Raw genomic sequence first — 19,177 nt, forward strand, 5'->3', positions numbered from 1 at the left:
CTTTACCCTTAAAAATTATCAAGAACCCCAAAGAGCTTTTGTTTATGTGGATTATGTTCATCAGTTTTCCTCATGAGAAATTAAAAGATATAAAAATATTTATAAATTAATTTACAAGTGACAATAATAGCATTTTTATGAAAAAGAAAAAAAGTTTTACAAAACATTTCTTTAAAAAACTTGAGTGGCATTGTATATCTTCTAAATTTTGTAAATAATTAATAGAAGACAGCTGGATCCTCCTACCTGCATGCATTCTGTTGCCACATATCACATAGCCTCTGGGAAACACTGTAAACTTGTGGGAAAATTAGAGTAAAAAGGGCAAATAATGTCTTAAGATTATGAAAACATTTTTGACCTATGAGGGTCTTGGGAACCACAGACCACATTTTGAGAACCACTGCACAATAACCATGTAAACCTGGAGCCCTACCATTTTTCTTTCCTTGGTCCTGCTTCCCACAGAGCCCCTAAATCATAGAGGAAACAGGTTTCAGTCCAGCACAAGCAGCTTCATCCCTCTACCTGTGTATTTTTCTCTTTCTAACCTCCTAGCCTCCTGTGTTCATACCTTGCCCTTCCTAACCTGTCTTTTGCTGTAATACTTATCAAGTTCCATACCTGCCATATATGTCACTATCATGTCCAACTAGGAGCCTTTCAGGGCTTCTGAGGAAGGGATCCTTGCTCAGGAAAAGAGGTAAAACCTTTTGATCCAGAGGTCCCTTTCAGCCTGAGGATGTAAGCCTGGTCTCCTGCCATGTATCCTTAAGTGAAACCTCCTTGACCCTCATCCTTACAGCATTGCCCTTATCTCCAGTGCTCACCTCAACTCACCGCAGCCCTTGCTACCCAGAATCTCAATGGCAGTGTCTCTCCCCACTAGGCTGTGAACACCTTGAAGGCAGGGACTGTCCCTAGTTTGCTGCGGTCCCAGCACCTAGCTTATCTCATACCCACTGTTCATGGGATCTTGAGTTGATTAGCTCTTGTTTAGGGCCCTTGTGCTCACAGTTGGCTCTGGGAAGTCCAGTTTTTATTAAGCTGCCTTTAAAGTTGCTCTTATATGTTGTGCTCTGTGTAGGTAGGCCACATTGACCAGATTCTTTGGTAGAAAAATTTACAACTTGAGACTAATAACAAAAGTTTGCGGGTTGTTTTTTTTTTTCTATTTAGTTCTCCAAATGACAAGAAGTCTTTCTGCTCAATTGAAGGGGAATGGAATGGTGTAATGTATGCAAAATATTCAACAGGGGTAAGAATCTGTTTTGCTACCCGTTTTGGGCTTCACTGCATCGCAGCCTGTCCCTTACTTTGGCTTCCTTCATCTGGACATTTAACCACCAAGAGAAGCTCTAATGCCATCTCTTCAGGGCAGGCCTTTTCCGTCCCCCATCTGTTCCCCAGCAGTACAGGTAGTAGAATAATTTTTACTTTCCTCTCTCTTAAAATACTCAGGAATAATATATGCAAAAAATGCTTGTCACTCAGTAAATGTTAGCTTTATCATTAGGCTATGTGGTGAGTATGTTTATAAATAGATGCTAAACTATTACTTTGTGTGTTTGTATATACAGTTTGATTTTTGCATAAGAAATGTATTAACTGCCTGACACCAGGGATACAGAAATGAATAAGTGTTTGTCCTCAGGGAACTTGCAAACTACCTAATTAAGGTGGGAGGAAGATGGTATGGGATAAACAGGAGGAGCCAGTGACTTTGATTTTAGACTTGGAGAATTTGAAATGTAAAAAGCACTTCAGACCACCTAGGATTAGCTGTTTATGAGTCTAACTCCAAGATCAGCCCCAAGCATGTAGCACATAGCCACGTTGAAAATGTCTGTTCAGTTGAGTCTCTACCAAGACTTCAGACACACAGTTATAATTTATGCTGAAGATTGCATATGAAATACATTGTCTCTACATTAACATGTGGGGTTTCATTATTACATCTGTTAATTAAAGTTTTCTGGGAAGAGCTGACTTTTACTCCTTAGAAGAGTGTGAACAGTAAAACATCTACCTGCCTCTTCTGTTTTCTAGGAAAATGCAGTTTTTATAGATACCAAGAAATTGCCTATAATCAAGAAGAAAGTAAGGAAGTTGGAAGACCAGAATGAGTATGAATCCCGCTGGTAAGGACACGATACAACTAGAGCCGCTGTAGCAATGCTCTTGCCGTTGGCTCGGCATAGGTGCAGGGCTGGGTTGTGGACCACACAAGGTATAACAGCACAGACTGAGTTTGAATGCCTGGGTTCATAGGCAGCTCCTCCACTTACTAGCTTTATAACCGTAACTGTAAGCCAGCCTCTCTTTGCAGCCTCTGCCTTTTCTGGAAATGGGAACTACCTCAGCATTGTTGTGAGAACTGAGTAAGATAAACTTAGAGCATATATATGATGCTTGGCCATAAAAGTACCAAGTGTATGTTGACTTACCACCATCTTTGTGGTTTACAAGAGATGGCAGTGAGATCCCAAAAGACCTTCAGGTCTTTTTGTTTGCAAGAAACTTTTAAAAAATTTTCATTCCTGAGTATTTCAGTATGTATATCTAAAATGAATTTTTTAATGAATTTTTTAAAAACACAAAAAACACTATCATACTTTTTAAAAAAATCGGTTATTCTGTAATATCATCAAGTATCTCCAAATATCTCATTGGTATTCAATTTTCCATTAGTCTCAAATGTCGTATTTTCCCTTTCAGTTTGTGCAGTAAAATCAGGATCTTTTAGTGGTATAAGGAATCATGCACTAAAATTCTTTAGCACATTAGCATATTCTTTCTTTAGCATCTTAAGTGAAGGGGACCTTACAGATTATAACCCGACTTGTTTTTACTCGTCAACAGTCTGCTTGCCTGAACTGCCTGCTCATAGTTGTCAGTGGAAATGTATAGACATTTATGCTCTGCTATTCACACAAGGGGATCTTAGGATGGCTACTTTCCTAGTTCCTTGGAGCCTTCACTTTGTAAAGTACTGTTTGGACCAGACTTGTCCAGTTACCATCTTCTAGGCCTTGAGAGGAAGCCAAATCTCTTGCCCTCCCTTAAGCCTCTGCAGTGCATCTCTTGACTCTTACTCTTTTAACTCCACGGGAGTTTTTCTGAAATGGAACTTCTCACTTCTGATCTAACCCTTTTGGTTTATAATAAAGGATGCTGAAGCCCTAGAGAGGTGAGCTGACATCTCTAGTTAGAGGTAAACCCACAAGTAAAATCCCAATCTCAGTTTTTTTCTGTTCTATTGTCCTAACCATATATCCAGCTTTCTGCCCCATCCTTTATTTCCTCCTTTGACAACTAGCAGTGGAATCTTCTGAGTCCATTTCTCTATTTTTTTACTCTAGTGCCCTGGTGCCAGCTTAAGGAGATTTAATCTGTGAACTACAGCACTTAAAGCCATTTGACTTTGTACTGTGATTGTTATGTTCAGAGTGGCTTTAGCCTTTCATTCTCAAGCTTGCTAAATCCTCTGTCCATCAAGTACTTAGCACCCTGACTTTTCTTTAGCCTTTGGAAGGATGTCACTTTCAACTTAAAAATCAGAGACATTGATGCAGCAACTGAAGCCAAGCATAGACTGGAAGAAAGACAAAGAGCAGAAGCCCGAGAAAGGAAAGAAAAGGAAATTCAATGGGAGACAAGGGTAAGCTTGCTTTGGGGAGCCCTCCTCGACTTCCTAACTTCTGTTCCCTGTGACTCGGTCTTTCATTTCTGTGAATGCTGAAGTACCAAAAGATTAGTGATGTAGGAGATGAGCCCTGGTCCCTGCCTGAAACTCACTGCAGTGCTTTGGGCGAGTGGAGAGAGAGGTGGGGCAGGTGGAGTGGCACAGGGACATAAAATAATTCTCCCCCTTTCTCTTACAGTTATTTCATGAAGATGGAGAATGCTGGGTGTATGATGAACCATTACTGAAACGTCTTGGTGCTGCCAAGCATTAGGTTTGGAAACACATAGTTTGCATCTGGTGACCAGGGCAGGAGGCATAATTAAGCAACAATTTTCCTTTGGGAGAACAATTCACTCCCTTCTTACTGCAGTGGTTCCTATCTCAGGGATAACTGGACTTTCTGATGCAGATGAACAATTAAAGCAAGAAAAGCTTCCCTTTTTCCTATTCTGTGGCAGTTACAATTTTGACTTCAGTCCTGAGAAAAACTTCAGGTGTTGAAAACAAGATGTCGGCTCCTTATCCAAACCCCATGCTTTGAAAAGCATTTATGAATCCCAGTCTCAAACTCTGCACTGTAGTACTGCTGTTGATATATACAATATGTTTCCTAGTTCATATAATCTTGGGTTCTATATATATATACATATATACATATATATAATATACCTGATGCCAGATTTTTCATAAATACTCCATCTACTGTAAATACTGGTTCCTCTGAGTTGTTACTAAAATTTAGCGCAATGTATTAAAAATCAAGTGTTAGGAAATTTCGTGGTCTCACCTACAATAACGTTTATTTTGGAATTGAACTATTACTGTATCTAACTCTAGACTACAGTTTAATTATATTCAGTGCTTCTTAAGGCTTCATAAAGTAATTTTTCCAGCCTTTTTTTAATGCGTTTCTTTTATTATGTTTATGACTACACTTGGATAATCATAACCTTGAATACAGGAGCTAACTTACAAGGACTCTCTGAACTCATGAAGGGAGTCCATCCTTTTCCTCCCTTACAGTCTGTGTTCTGTCTTTAGCCCCCAAAATGCTATTCTCAAGTCTTAATTGAACTCTCAAATAGCACACGTATGGCTACCAACATTTTATCCAAAAATACTTTATTGCCTTAGTGGGTTTGGGAAGAATGTTTATTTTTAGATCCCCACCCCACACTGAAAATATAATAAAAGGAATGCCACAGCAGCACATGGCTCATTCAGAAGGGCAATACAGAACTATCTTTATTTTTAAATACATTAAAAACAGCAACACAGGTATTAATATTAGCACCTGGCATTTAGGTACTAAGAAGACATCGGTTACCTAGGGCCTCGCAAGGCTGTCGTACAGAACTGGATTCTCAATCAGAGAGGGATAGGACAGGGCTTCTCGAAACAACTCCTGCAAGCTTTCAGATTACAGCTTGGGCCATCCTGCTAATTTCTCTCTGCAGCTGCTATAGTAACCATTGGTTTGTTAGTCACAAGAGAAGGGGGTAGGTTGTAGGGGCAGGGAGCAAATCAGATTCTATGATGCCAGTGCAAAAATTCAGTGGAAGCCCTAAGGCAGTAGTAGTGTGACTTCATAAAGTACAAATACATTTTTAAATACACAGTGGTTCAGGCCACAAGACTGCAGTTTATTTGACTATTTTATGGTAGGGGAGAAGGTTAAGTTTTGATGTGAAAGCCCTGATATCAGTAATGGGGATGGTAGACTCTGCCAACAGAGGAGAGGTCAGCAGGTAGGTTAGCTGCATCACTTCACAAGAAGAGTTTGAATCCTCACCGGAAGGGGTACCATCCTCTTCCAGCTCATACTTCCCAAATCCAACAACCTGAAAAAGGCCAAGGACTTGAGGTGAGAATGTTGACCAGATTTGAACAAAGACCTGTCAGGATCTCTGATATTAACCCAAACTCAGTGCATGGTAACTGGGCTAAATGTCTGAAAAGGACAGAGCTACAGCTTAGGTACCCATACTTACATGAACGCTGAGCATTTTACTTCCTCTTCCTCTGTGGGCCTTGAACCAGTTGACTAGGTCTGATTTTGAGAATGACTTCAGTGCTTCAATCTTACAAGGGGAAGGGAAAATAGAAAGCTATAAAAGGCTAACATTGTATCTTCTGACAGACTTCTTAAGCATTACACCCTAGGCAGACCTCATTGGTCCTGCTTAGTAGCCTGAGCACATCATTTGATTCAGCTGGCTCCTAACCTTCCAGAGAAGGATAAAAACCAGCCTCTGACACACCTTTGTGTTTATTAGCAATGACTGACCTGGCAAATAAGCAAGGAAGGGTAGCAGATGCTGTAATTACAGCTAAGTACTAGTCACTGAGCCAAACCCATCACACCTTAGTGTCACCTCTCAGATACATGGTGATGGTGTTATACTCTGGTTTGAGAAAACTGCTTTTATTAGGAAAACTGCAGAGCCTAAAGAGCTGGGCTGAACAAAACCTCTTGTTAAGTAACCCCTCCTTCCATGTCCTTTGGTAATTTTGCCGCATAGGGTTGTTATCAGAGCACTGGACTGTAGGACCCAGGGCTCTCTTTTCATGAGATTACTTTGGGCTAGAAGTTGTCAAATCTGGAGTTGTTAAACCTGGAAAAGGAACTCCATAAAGACGAGAAGTTCTCAATTTTCTTTTAAGTAGCAGACCCCTTTTTTCTCCACAAGCCTTGTAATAGAGAACCTGAATATATATACAAAAATGGATTTGCTCTGATTGAGACTGGGGAGTAAGGATTAGCATCCTGCTCAGTTGGCCACCTAAGGTGCTAGAGAGGCTGGTCTGGAAACAAGATTTGATTAATCAGATCAAGAAATGGGCAAGAAAATAACCAACCCTGCACCAGTGCCCCAGGTTTCTCGTCAGGATTTGCCCCAGGACTTGCCTAGAATTGTGTCTCCTATTAAATCAGGAGTCCCTGTCAGGGCTTTCTTACTCTGAAAACCGTGTTATACCTCATGGGCAAGGCGGTCAAAGAGATACTGCTGGGTCACCACTTCATTCCAGTTCCTGTCCACCTCCTCCCCAAGGTGGGTGTCCTCGCATTCCTTCAGCTTGATCAGAGCTGTGACCTGTTATCACCAAAAAGACGCCCTCAAGCATGGCATCACACCAGTTCCCCCAGAACACACTTGGCCCTGTCTAGTCTGGTTTGTAAAGGGCCTGCCGCGTGATGGGGAGGCATGAAGCCAGGAAGACATGGCCGGATTACAGTGAGGCTGCAAAGAACTAGCTAGCACACAGCACTGTTAAGACTGGTGTCTAGTTGTCATGAGGGCTTGGTGGGCCAAAGAACAAAAGACCAGGCTAGCACAGTCACCTGGGTGTTAAATGCATCCTCAGTGAGGTTCTCGATCTTCTCCTCAAAGCTACAAAGAAACTCTTCTATCTTCTTATCAACAACTTCAGAACTGAAACAAAATATCTTCAATTAAAAGTCATCAGTGACCAGGTCTCAAGCAGAAGGCAAAGGAGAGAATTGGGGCTGAGGACATATTTTCAGGGAAGAGGCTGAAGTGTTAACTCTTCCCTAAGCTGAGGGAAGGAAGAGAATGGTGAACAACCCTACCCCTACCCCACCTCTAGCCCGATTTCCTGGTATCATATGAAGCCAGTGACAACCATGCTTGACCATTACAAAACTGAGAACCAACAAGGCCTTCTACCTTGGCTCAGGCATGAATGCCAGGTCAGGCATCTTTGCCTTTCTTGTCTCAGATCTGCCTGAAGAGAGGAAACACTGGCAAGCCCTGCACGGTCACCACAGGACTTGAGCAGACCCTGTAGGCCCACTGGAACCAGTGATAAGTCCTGGCTCAGGCCATCTATGAACCACTCTCCATCTCCTACCCCTCCAATGACTAAATGAAGCAAAACCTATTTGGTAAGAATTGCCTGAGGTTTAAGGATGCAGCCCCTATTCTCTGTGCCAAGAATAATAGTTGGGCCCGCTTACTCACTTGTATTTGGTTGCCTGAGTCCCCACGGTGACAGAGAATCCTAAAATCCCAGATGTGTTTCTACAGGTTGGGTAGACGTGGTACCTACAGCCAGAGTGAAAAGTTCTATGAACTCCTCGGAGGCACTAGAGATGAGTGGGAAGGGTTTCTCCTCACCCTTCCTGGACCTGGAGGTCCTGGAAGAGCATCCATAAATATGCACATCTATTTTATTCTCAGATTAGGGTACCCACCCCTCTTCTGAACTGAGGGCTACAGGCTAGCTTTTTTTCTTGCTAATCTTGAAACTTGACCAAACAAAACCTGATCATAGTCCAAGATGCAAATCCCAGAAGTTACGACCAGTAAGTATGACTCTAACGCATGGAAGGACCAAAGAGCTCTGAGAGGTTGCTCAGTCAGGACACCTCATAAACTTAAGCCTACCAAGTAAGCCCCAGACCTTACTTGAGCTCAGTGCTCTTTCCAGCAGACTTACCCAAGGGTCTGCTTGGTTCGAAGGAAGTCAAAACAAGGCTCTTCCATGTGCATCTGTAATTCAACATACTACCCATCAGCTCAACTTCTCTCAGCAGAGAAACCTCCATTTCTTCCCCCAAAAGTGTAACACATAACCCCAGAGTCTAGCCTCCCTAACTGCTTTCTTCCTAAGTCGCCCAGGCCCCCCGTCCATGCTCACACTGAATGAGAAATACTAAACAAGCATCTCCCCTACCAATCACAGATCTCTGACCACTCCTAACTCCCTAGCCCCCAGGTTGAAATGCCAATCCTTGTGGCTCAGGGGCTCCTGAACACCTCAACTCTTCTTAAAACAACTTACCACAAGCAGCTCCATAAGAGTGTATTCTTTCAGACTCCTGGCACCTGACTGAAAGGAGAGGCCTGGTCAGATCAACTGAAAATCCAAAGGCTTACAGAGTTTTTTAATAATTCAGCAATTCTTCCCCCAAGAGTGACTATTCCCACTCTTCTATTCCCCCAAGAAAGTTTATCATACCCTCTTTTGCCATACTTTCTGCTTTCCCACAAAGTGGAAAGTCTGTGAGGACAGGAATCATGCTTGATCATTCGTATTCCCAGCTCTAGCACAGAACCACAGGCAGACATGGAGATGAGTCCAATAATCCCTGACCTGCCAGCTCCTGCCAAAAGGACCCAGAGAACACTACCTAAAATCAACTACTTGCAGCTCCAAGTCCTAAAGAGAGCAGGGAATGTCTGGGGATCAGTGAAGGGTATCTAGACCTGTTCCTCAGATGGAGAGGATATGAGTAGGGGCTTCCACAGCCACACACAGGGACCCAAAACCAGCTGATAAGAAAAATGCCTAAGAGGCAGATACCACACTTGGAGACCACATCCTGGCTGTCCTGGAGACAATACAGTTAGAATAGAAGAGGGCAGGCGGCCAACAAGCAAGGATGCTGCTAAGGCATCCCACAGTCAGGCTTTTTTGCAGGCTCCTCTGATAACAGACTCATTTCTATTCCTTATCCTTTTGCCAAAGGAGGCTGAAGCCTATGTGCCCTACAAGCCCTATTTAGTCAGCAGCAAGATTTCCTGTTTGCCTCTGAAAGGACTGCAACAAAACCAGTCAAAACCTTGTATCAACTTCCTGTTCAAAACGCTCTCTGTGAGGAGGGAATCGGTTCCCTAAAAGAAGTAGTTGGTATTAGAAGCTAGTGCTAAGAGGTGATAGATGGAAAGTACCTCAACAGACTCAGTCTTACAATATGAAATCCTGCCTGCAACTAGAGAAAATACTCTCTGGGTTAAGCACCAAAACGTGGATGGGACTAAGCAGGGCCAGGCCATACTGTTCATGAAGTTTGGGACCTGGTGGTCAATTCAATAAGTAAGCTGAGAACCTGGAAAATAACCCAGATAGCTACAGGCAGACAAGCTGGGCCTCTAGGAAAAGATTCAGGCCCAGGGCCAGAAACACAATCAAAGGACAAGTTGGGAATGAGGCCATGCAGTCCAGCCCGAAGTCCAGGCCAAGGATCTTCAAAGAGCCTGACAGAGAATTGACTTCCTCTTGCAGAAAATCCAGGACCCCAGCAGCAGCTCTAGGAGCTTCAGAGGGAAGTCTGAGATCAGTCTCGACACGCACAGGTCCCAACAGTCCTAGAAGTGAGTGGGACTAACTACAGACTAGTCTATGGGCCAATCGAGATTGCTGCAAAGCTCTTCCTTGTTTTAAGTACCATCCCATCTCTCCAGAATGATGTGGGAAAAAAAAGCACAGGATTCAGGACAGAATGTATAAATTCACACCCCAGCTGATATGACCTCAGGTAAGTAAAGGACTCAACCTCAGACTCATCATCCATAAAACTAGAGGTGATAAATCCTACCTCTCAGGTGCTTTGAAACCTTTAATTATGACTCTAGTAGTCATTCTGTTTACTTTATACTGATTGATTGGCTATGTTTACTTTTGCTTATTTTCAACACTGTCCTTTTAACAAATGTCACCCTGCTCCTTGGAGTTCTGTCAGAGGAACATGTAGGAATTTCCAGCCACACTTCAGTTTCTGTCCATCTAGACTAGTGGTTGGGTGGTTAACGAAGCAATGTGATTGAAAAAGGATCCATTTCACTGACAGGAGCAATTTTTAAATGTAGTTATTTCAAGAGGACAAATGGTCCCAAGCACAAAACCACAGAGGTAACCACAAAACGGACTTGAAGATCATAGGATCACTTCCCCCAGATAGTTTGGACCTTCCACCAGGCTTTGGTGTCCTAAAGATTCTCAGCCATGAGCACAGCTGTGTGCAAAGAGGCCACTGACCTGGTAGTATACAGTGACTTCAGAGTTGGCATCACCTTTGTTCAGAGCTCTCACTTTGCAGAGGTGGTGACCACTGGGAAGCTCTACCACCTGGAACTGCACAGGCATCTCCTGCTCCAGAGGCATGAAGTTCAACTTGCTGCAAAACAATCAGTGCGGGTCACTGAGGCAGTGCCTTTATCCTCTTACCCCCGCCCCAAAACTGAAAAGGTCAGGCCTTTCACAGTCCCTTCTGAACTGCTCTGATTACATAATTAGCCTCAAAAAAACCTACTACATCTCTGTTGTGGATTTAGCAACAACCAAGTTGTGGGCTCAAGGCCTCTTACTATAAACACATAACTCCCAAAGAGAAAACTCAACCAGTACTCACTCAACAACAAATTTCAGGAAATCCATAGATTCCTAGGGGGCAAAGAGAAGAAAATAATGACATCAGGCTCTACAGACATTAATTTCACCGAGAACCAACTAATACCAATATTCTAATTACTTGGGAAGCCCTGGGACGCGTTAGGAAAGGAGATAGAGTCCATCAGGCAAAATGCTGGTCTTTCACTTAACTGGGCTCATCATTCACTGGTTCAATATTGATTATGTCTGTTGAATACTAAGCATCTCTCAACTGAAGTGGCTCCTTTTCAGTTCTCCCTTGGTCCTCTGTTTACCCGTCCACTGTGACAGTTTCCCCACTGGATCAAACTTAGTTGTTCAGTTTACCCCAATAGGCTGTGCCCCCTGTGACAACCATGACCATGTTTTAGAAAACTGGATCTATTATACGTAGCCTGGCATAGAGTGAGCAAGAGAATAAATACTTAATACTAAGTGAAGGATGCGTCTGACCCCCATTTCAAGACTTGTTTTCTAATCTATAAAATGAGGGATAACTAGGGAGGTGAGCTCATCTCTAAAGCGGTTTTTGCTTGGGGCAATTCCTGGTACCAAGTCCTCTGAACCAAAAGGACCCCTGCATAGAACTCCCACTGTGCTCAGAGAAGTAGGCAGCTAACCCTGCTCTTCTTCCTGGTTGAGGCTTTCAAACTTCCTTCTGTGGGCAGGACAGAAACTGAAGCTGGTTTGGGGGTCGGGGGATAAAGGCAGAGCTAGAGCAGCCAGTCTGAAGAGTGGCTATTTATATATTCCATCAAAGGGCTGGTTCTGAGAAACAGGGAGGCCATGGAGGAAGATGATCAACAGCCCAACAGTTTTAGGGAGAGTCCCAAACAAGCACTCTTGGCTGGAAGGGACCTCAGTTAGTTACAAGATCCCAGAGACACATCCAACTCATTGTGTATCAGAACAAATTCTTCATATGCTCCCAAACCTACTACTTGTCCTGCTCCTCTATCAACCCACTGGTTCAAGGAGCTTCATCCTAGACCCCTCCCTTCTCTCTCACTCCCATATCCAATCAGTCACTGAGTTTTGACCATCCTCTACGTCATTATTTCTTAATCATTTCTTTTTCTTTTGTTTTTCCTAACCTCAGGCTTCATCATTCTTCACCTCAACTTTTTTTTTATTATAGTAAAAACACAGAAGTTAACTATCTTAACCATTTTTAAGTGTGAAGTTCCATAATGTTGTTTCACATTGCTGTGAAATGGAACTTCAGACATTTCACCTTGCAAAACTGAAACTCATTACCCATAAAACAATGACTCCCGTCCTTTTTCCCCCTCACAACTCTTGGTAACCATCACTCTACTTTCTTTTTTTATGACTGTGATTACTCTAGATACCTCATATAAATGGAATCATACTTCATGTCAACTTTAATAACAGCTTCATAACTGGCCCCTCTGGATCTTTCTTAACGACAAATCCTATTTTAAATCCTTCAGTGGTTCTCCATTTACTAAAGATAAAGTTCAAGCTCCTCACTTTGATACATAGTTTGACACACAAGCTTGACAAGTTCTGCCTAAGTATGTGTATGTGTATATATATTTCAACAAATGTAACCAATACCATATATTTACCAAACCCATTTAACTCAAAGTGCTGTCCCATACCTGCAATCTCCTTCATAAGAAAGTCTTGCCCTGCATCAGAGAGGCCAGGCTCCCTTCTAAACAGATGATAACAATGCTGGGCCTGCCAAAACTACAGAGCTTCCCCTTCAGGGAAGAACTCATGCAATTCCAGAGCTCACAACAGCATTCAAACCTAGCCAACAGCAACAGAGCACCTCATACTCACTGTGCCTGTGGTATTTCCTTGTACCAGGCCCTCAACAAAGAGCTGGGATTTGAACTCTTTGACAAAGCTCAGCAGAGACTCAAGAGAAAGGCCATCCATCAAAGCCCGATACTTGTCAATCATAGACCAACGGGCATATTCCAGAATTAAAAGCCGCACATCTCTGTACAGAAACAGAAAAAAAACAAGGTTTTGCTGTAAGAAATGAATCTAAAGGGTAAAGAACGATTTGGTTAAGTTTCTATAGATGCTGTGTTTCCAAAAAGAGACTATCAATTTCTATCACAACTCCAGACAATGAAACAATGTCATAATCACCAAAAAGCATTTAAAACTGCATAGTCAAACTGTTACAAAGATTTGCTCATTAGTAAAACTCACTCACTTATCTGTTTCAGTTGCAAAATAAAATATTTCACCTAAGTTGCCAGGTGAGTCACATACCAATTTAATACTACTATTTTGATTTGAAATCTCACTAACATTTATTTATTACATAATGGAGGTGACTATTATGGATATCTATTACCATGATGACAATACAGTATAAGTGGTTCTGGGCCAGAATCAAACTAACCCCTGGGCTCCTCATCCCCCAACCCCCTCCCACACATTAAGCTGTTTGAACTTGGCAAGTTATCTAACATTTGTGACTCAGTTTCTTCATTTGTAAAACAAGGGAAATAATACTGGCTACCATTACAGGCTCTCTGTGAGAATTAAATAAATTTAAAGTTCTTAGGTCTAACACATAACAGATCTTCAATGAATAGGTATTATTATTACTCTACCACATTTTAATAAAGTAGTATTCAGGAGTTACTGGATACACAGGGCTATTTTTCATGATATCAATAGTTCCTGACAATTCTCCTTTCCAACTTGTATTTGGTTTTAGTTTTTGTAACTTTTTGTCATCAGATTATTAATTATTACATGTCTGATTCTTAACTACTCCCTCCCCTGCTTTTGAATTTTGGCCATTTATGGGTTCATTATAACTATGTCAAAAGCAGGGCCTCTATATAAAATTGTTCTGTCTACCATTTATAGATCCAGCAAACAGGTCAAGAAGGGGCTTGCAAGCCATGTACACAAAGGGCTGTGACTGCTCAGAGGGGACTTTTTTCCCCTCCCACAAAGGCTTTTTTTCTGATTCACATGAAGGTACCCTATAGGCTACAGTTAGCCCTGGATGAAAGAACAGGCAGGCTCTGATGAAAGGTCCAAGAGGGTTGCCTACTGGCAAAGGGTTTAAGTATTAGTCTACAGACTATCCAGAAGTCTTCTTGCTCTCTTCTGGAACCTTGGCTGAATTCTGGATAGCTGCAGTTGCCAGATAAATGATGTGTTAAGCAATTTAACTGAGCTACTTATCATAACATCCAATACGCTAAAGTCATCACACTAAAATCAGCAGTAAGCAATTTTGAGTTACAACAAAGCCAGCACTTCTTGAACTATTATTTACTTACAAACTTTGGAAAAAACACCCTTTTTTACCTTTAGCCTCTAATCAAGTATAATAGTAGGCTGCTTGCAGTCCTACTCACAAATAGCTGGGTTTAGAAATCCTGTAACTCCATGGGCTGCTTTCCTAAAACACAGCACAGTTCTATCACGCCTGAAAACAAGCACTGAAACTATACCCTATTCCCCAAACGTAATTCCTAGGAAGGCAAATACTTCCAGGCCTTCAAAATACAAGCTGATCCCATGTAAACTCACTTGGCCAGAGTCTCAGGCTTGATGAGGATATTAAAGTAGGTCTTCTTCAACTGCTCAGTTATCATTGTGAAGACAGCTGGTGTGGAACTGAACTCCGCTAAGTAGTCAATAATAAGCTGAAATAGTAGCTAAGAAGAAAAGAAAGAAGCACTTTAAGTGGAGAAACATGGAAATTTGCTAAGTTTTAGGGGGGAAATATTTCCCATTGGTTTTTACCAGGGGTTCAGTATGGTAGTAGGCATTGTGGGAGACATAAGAGAAGTACTAATGACTCAAAGAGTCTTTAGGGGCTGAAATCCTCAATAATTGTCTGATTTGGAGCAATGAATCATATTTTTAAAATTTTTCATGGGTATTCTTAAATATTTTTTCCTTCCACCTAAACTGATCCCTAGTTGTAACATTAAGTTGTAACACTAAGGCTATTAGGTAAGTGTCATAAAATGAGGAACCTCAAATACTTTTCTGTGATTTGTATTTTTAAAAAGCTCTCCAGGTAATTCCAAAATATACCTCCCAAATGACAACTATCAGGCTTCAATCTGTCTGGATTTTAAGTGACATTATATTTAGGCCTTTGAAGGTTAATAAAAGTAAAGTATTCCATGGTGTCTCCTCCTAAGAGCAATCCTCGTTCCCTGGGGAGACTGACAGGGACAAGGGTACAAAAGAGAAACTATATTCTTCTCTAGGGTTTTTGCGAAGATATGGAGGCCATTACCTCTCAGCACAAGTCTAATTTCTGCCAGACCCTCTCCTCCAGATTTTTCCTTGCAGGAACCCAATTCCCCAAACCTTAATCTACATTCTGCCCAAGAAATCAAGATATAAAATTTGTCACTGGGTATATAATATTATTTTACTTCGTACTTAATGATCTAACCCAGCATCTCATATTTCTTTCTTTACTTATGAAGTTTTTGACAAAGTGACACTGAAACACATTCCTTACCAAAAGATAAATTACTGACTTTAAGATACAGAGTCTGCTTCTAAAGGATCATAAACTTAGAAGGGAAACAAGATACATATTCATAGTGCATACAACACAGATTAATGTAATTAATGAATATATGTTGCTTTTATGTGTGGCCAAAGTTACGGAATAGCTGTTGTCAGCCCAATAATACACATAATAAAGCACAATAATACACATTAGTAAACATTTCTTTCTACGTACAACACCTCACGCACAAGTCTCTGCTTGGTGCTGTATGTGCAACAAATATAAATTCTCAAATTTCATTTTTAAAGCTCTCTACAAGGAAAACAGAGCGCTTATACTTACAGGTAGTTTGTGGTTGAATCCTTTCACTCGAATAATTAAACCATGTTCTCCAGCTACCAGCTTGTACTCCAGCTGTGCCACGTCTGCTTCATAAGCTGGTTCCGCAAGGTTATGGGTGAGGATATTGACAAAGATATCAAAGAGGACCACACTAAGAGTATAAAATACAAATAGCATCATTAATTGGCAAGAAACAGACAAACAGATTTGCTTCAATTTAGAGTAAGAAACTTCATTTTTAGAAAGATGTTAATTCACTACTCCAGACAGAATGTAAAACTGTCTATTAACTGAGTTCAAAGGTAAGTACAGCTTACCCAGGGCTCCCAGTTTCACAGGAGCATTAGAGAACTCCCATTTCAGCAGTGTCTACCTTTTTCACGTCAAGCACACATAGAAAATTTATACTGCACAATAGATAAGTGTAAAATGCATGGAAAGGCAACTGGCCCAAACGTTCTGGCAATCCCTGCAGCTTAGGTTTTCTGACTGACGAATTAAAAATCTGAGGGAAGGTAGGAGGGTGGTGCCATTTTTTAAGCTGAGTATTAATAAATATTAGTGCTGCATGACATTTTAAGGCTGTATCTTACAGGTTACATGGCAAAGGAAAGAAAGAAGCACACTAACATTTCCTGAGCACCTCTTATGATTCAGGCACATTTTAGTCTCTCTGACCTGCCACAACGCAGCTATCTACATACATATATAATAATCTGCTAAGAACAAAGTATAATCAGATTCCTTTGCCAGTCTCTCAATACAGGATTAACAGATTTGTTAGTCCACATCACAGACTGGAAGCTAACCCAAACTCATCTCTAAGGAACCTTCTCAAACCAGTAATTCAATGACTAGGCCTGCACTGTCAGCATGTTTTACAAATGTGTGCTGGAGATGGAGCAACCACAATTCCATTTCAGTGATTAGGATCAATAATTTGGGGCACAGAAAAAAACACATAAACCAGGAGCACAGCTCAAGCACTGACAGAGAAAATGGCAGAATGACTGAAACAACAAAATAGTTTTTTAATAATGATAAAAATATTTTCCAGAAAAGAGGACAATTTCTTACTTTGCTGCAGACTTCTGTATCAAAGGTGAGATCAGATGGAAACGTATATATGCTGAAAGAAAAAAAGACCTTAAATAAGAAAACATAGGCCAGAGGCCTCAAATATTTAATACATCTGCTATTTTCCTCTAAAACAATGGTTTTTTTTTTTAATTCTGAAATAAACTACTACCCCTTAAATTCTCATTACATTTTTATCATTAAGGGTCTTTAGAAAGTAATATTTACCCATTCTAAATAGTATCCAGAAGGCACACTTTAATTCATTGGAAGACCAGATATACAGACAGACTCAAGGGCTTTGGTCAGGGAAAATGTTTCCAGAGGTACACATATCAAGGGACAGGGAGCACTCCCAATGCTCACAGAAAGTTATAGCAGAGCCTTTCCAAGGAAGCTGAATGTTAAGAATATTTTTAGAAACTCACAATCTATTCAAGAAAAATTGAGTAAAAACCTTCCCAACAAACTCAAGAATCCCTCAAAGCTATAGTCCAGTTGTGTTAAGGTTAGGGATTTGGGTTAACTGGCAACCAAGAATACTCAGCCTTTGGTTTCAAGTTGCTTCAGCAAGTTCCCATGCCACGCACAAGAACAGAAAAGAAAAAAGCAACACAGCTTGGGCTACCATGTTGAAGACAAGAACTTCAGTCTACTTAACTGTATACTATGCTTCCTTTGTGCTGAAAAGCAAAATGGTAGAGGGAGAGAGACAGAAGATACATTTGTAATGCTGGGCTAGGTTATCTATTGTGTCTAAGAATAATTTCCTTCAGCTTACTCTTACTCTGTCTCTTTTTAACAACACTGTTCAAAAACACCACCCATTCCCTAGGATGGCCAAACACCCGGTTCTGCTTTCATATAACTGAAAGAAAAATATCCGAAAATAATTTCATTTTAGGCTTGAATCTTTATTTCCTGGAATCTGCAGTGTCTATAAGAATTTCTGTGATACCACAGGAGCACAGAATAGATCTGATAAATTAACCTAGAAAAGGTCTTCAAGTGGAAGGGGAAAGAGAAAGGAAGGGAGGTGTTAGACACAGGGAGAAAATGTTGCTACAAAGTGGAAAAAGACTTGTTATACTTATTTCACTGCTTTTGAGGGAAACATTTTACCTTTGGGGATTTTAAATTTGTTGTCTTTCTTATACCATAGGCAACCTTGTGGAATGTCCACAATTTTAACGGGGTATTCTGTCTCCGGACAATCAAAAGCCTTCAACGTGAAGTCCGTGGCTAACAAAAGGAAAAGGTAATAAATCATTCAGGTATTTCAACAGAATTCCCCGAAATCTGTTCTTGATTTCCAAAGTCTAAGAATCTTCTTTGTGGCATAATAAACCAAATTCAAATGCTGTAGCACAATAAATTAGTAGAACAATACTAAAAAGAAAGTTCCCTTGACCTTAAACTAAATGAACTCTGAAGAGCTGTAATTTCCCAACAGTTGATTCTGATCTCTCCATAATCTGCTTCATTCCCTTACTCAGAGACAATCTTAACTGTAATTTGTATAAACCAATTTACAAATGAATTCATTCTTTTTTTTAATAGTATGTACTCTTCTGTGTTTGGATTTTTATTTATTTTGTTTTGGTTTGGTTTGGTTTGGTTTTGGGGGGGATGTAATTAGGTTTTTATTTATTTATTTTTAATGGAGGTATCGGAGATTGAACCCAGGACCTCGTGCCTGCTAAGCATACACTCTACCATTCAGCTATATCCGCCCCCGTCAGATGAATTCATTCTTGAATGAGAACGTATTTTACCAAACTTACAGACTTTTGAAAGGTTACAGAACAGTTCTGTTGAAACAACATTAAATGTGTCCTTTAAATTAATGAAAACATAAATTGTTTCAACAACACATAGGTGCAAAATAGCTAATTTAAGAATTTTAAAAAAGGGACTGGCTATATTCATTAAAAAGAAATAAGCTGTTTAGATACTTCAAGTTCAAGATGTAAAACTGAATCATCTAAAATATGCAAGACTTTTTGTATAAAATATAAAAGCACTTTTCCCCTAATTGAGGTTAGATTCATATAACATGAAATTAACCATTTTAAAGTGAACAACTCGGCAGCATTTAGTACACTCACAACAGCGTGCAACTACCATTTCCTTCTAGTTTCAAAACATTTTCATTACCCTAAAAGGAAACACCATACCTATTAAGCAGTCAACTCCCCATTACCCACTCCCTGCAGCCACTGGCAATCATCAGTGTTCTGTCTCTATGGATTTACCTATTCTGGATTATTTCATGTAAATGCAGTCACACAATATGTGACTCCTTGTGTCTGTCTTCTTTCACTTAGCATAATGTTTTCAAGGTTCATCCATGTTGAAGCATGGATCAGTACTTCATGACTGAATAATACTCCATTGTATGTATAAAC

At 40.6% G+C, this 19,177-nt stretch overlaps 2 protein-coding genes and 1 long non-coding RNA gene across 5 annotated transcripts in view; 2 read left to right on the forward strand and 1 right to left on the reverse strand.

Annotated features, from left to right (window-relative positions):
• The window catches only part of OSBPL9 (oxysterol binding protein like 9), a 101,346-nt gene extending 96,756 nt beyond the window's left edge, over positions 1-4,590 (forward strand). The window contains 4 exon segments of the mRNA XM_032494257.1: positions 1,180-1,258; positions 2,050-2,141; positions 3,526-3,661; positions 3,885-4,590. Of these exon segments, the coding sequence (XP_032350148.1) occupies positions 1,180-1,258; positions 2,050-2,141; positions 3,526-3,661; positions 3,885-3,959 (382 nt within the window). The 3' untranslated portion in view covers positions 3,960-4,590.
• A 203-nt stretch (positions 4,591-4,793) lies between these two features.
• Positions 4,794-19,177, reverse strand: part of NRDC (nardilysin convertase) — a 71,524-nt gene continuing 57,140 nt past the window's right edge. For both annotated transcript variants that reach the window (XM_006180248.3, XM_006180249.3), the window contains 14 exons: positions 17,892-18,011; positions 16,770-16,821; positions 15,693-15,843; positions 14,405-14,532; positions 12,677-12,839; positions 10,845-10,876; positions 10,472-10,610; positions 8,495-8,542; positions 8,150-8,202; positions 7,672-7,755; positions 7,032-7,122; positions 6,667-6,783; positions 5,680-5,769; positions 4,794-5,529 (listed from right to left, as the gene is read on the reverse strand). In XM_006180248.3, coding sequence (XP_006180310.1) covers positions 5,332-5,529; positions 5,680-5,769; positions 6,667-6,783; positions 7,032-7,122; positions 7,672-7,755; positions 8,150-8,202; positions 8,495-8,542; positions 10,472-10,610; positions 10,845-10,876; positions 12,677-12,839; positions 14,405-14,532; positions 15,693-15,843; positions 16,770-16,821; positions 17,892-18,011 — 1,466 coding nt within the window. In that variant the 3' untranslated portion in view covers positions 4,794-5,331. The remainder of the gene's footprint in view (positions 5,530-5,679; positions 5,770-6,666; positions 6,784-7,031; positions 7,123-7,671; positions 7,756-8,149; positions 8,203-8,494; positions 8,543-10,471; positions 10,611-10,844; positions 10,877-12,676; positions 12,840-14,404; positions 14,533-15,692; positions 15,844-16,769; positions 16,822-17,891; positions 18,012-19,177) is intronic.
• Positions 17,904-19,177, forward strand: part of LOC116667999 — a 40,533-nt gene continuing 39,259 nt past the window's right edge. The window contains exon 1 of one of the 2 annotated variants that reach the window (XR_004325017.1): positions 17,904-18,027. This is a non-coding gene — a long non-coding RNA (uncharacterized LOC116667999). The remainder of the gene's footprint in view (positions 18,028-19,177) is intronic. The other variant, XR_004325018.1, reaches the window with a different exon arrangement.

Source organism: Camelus ferus, chromosome 13, assembly GCF_009834535.1.
Source record: "Camelus ferus isolate YT-003-E chromosome 13, BCGSAC_Cfer_1.0, whole genome shotgun sequence".
Lineage (NCBI taxonomy): Eukaryota > Metazoa > Chordata > Mammalia > Artiodactyla > Camelidae > Camelus > Camelus ferus.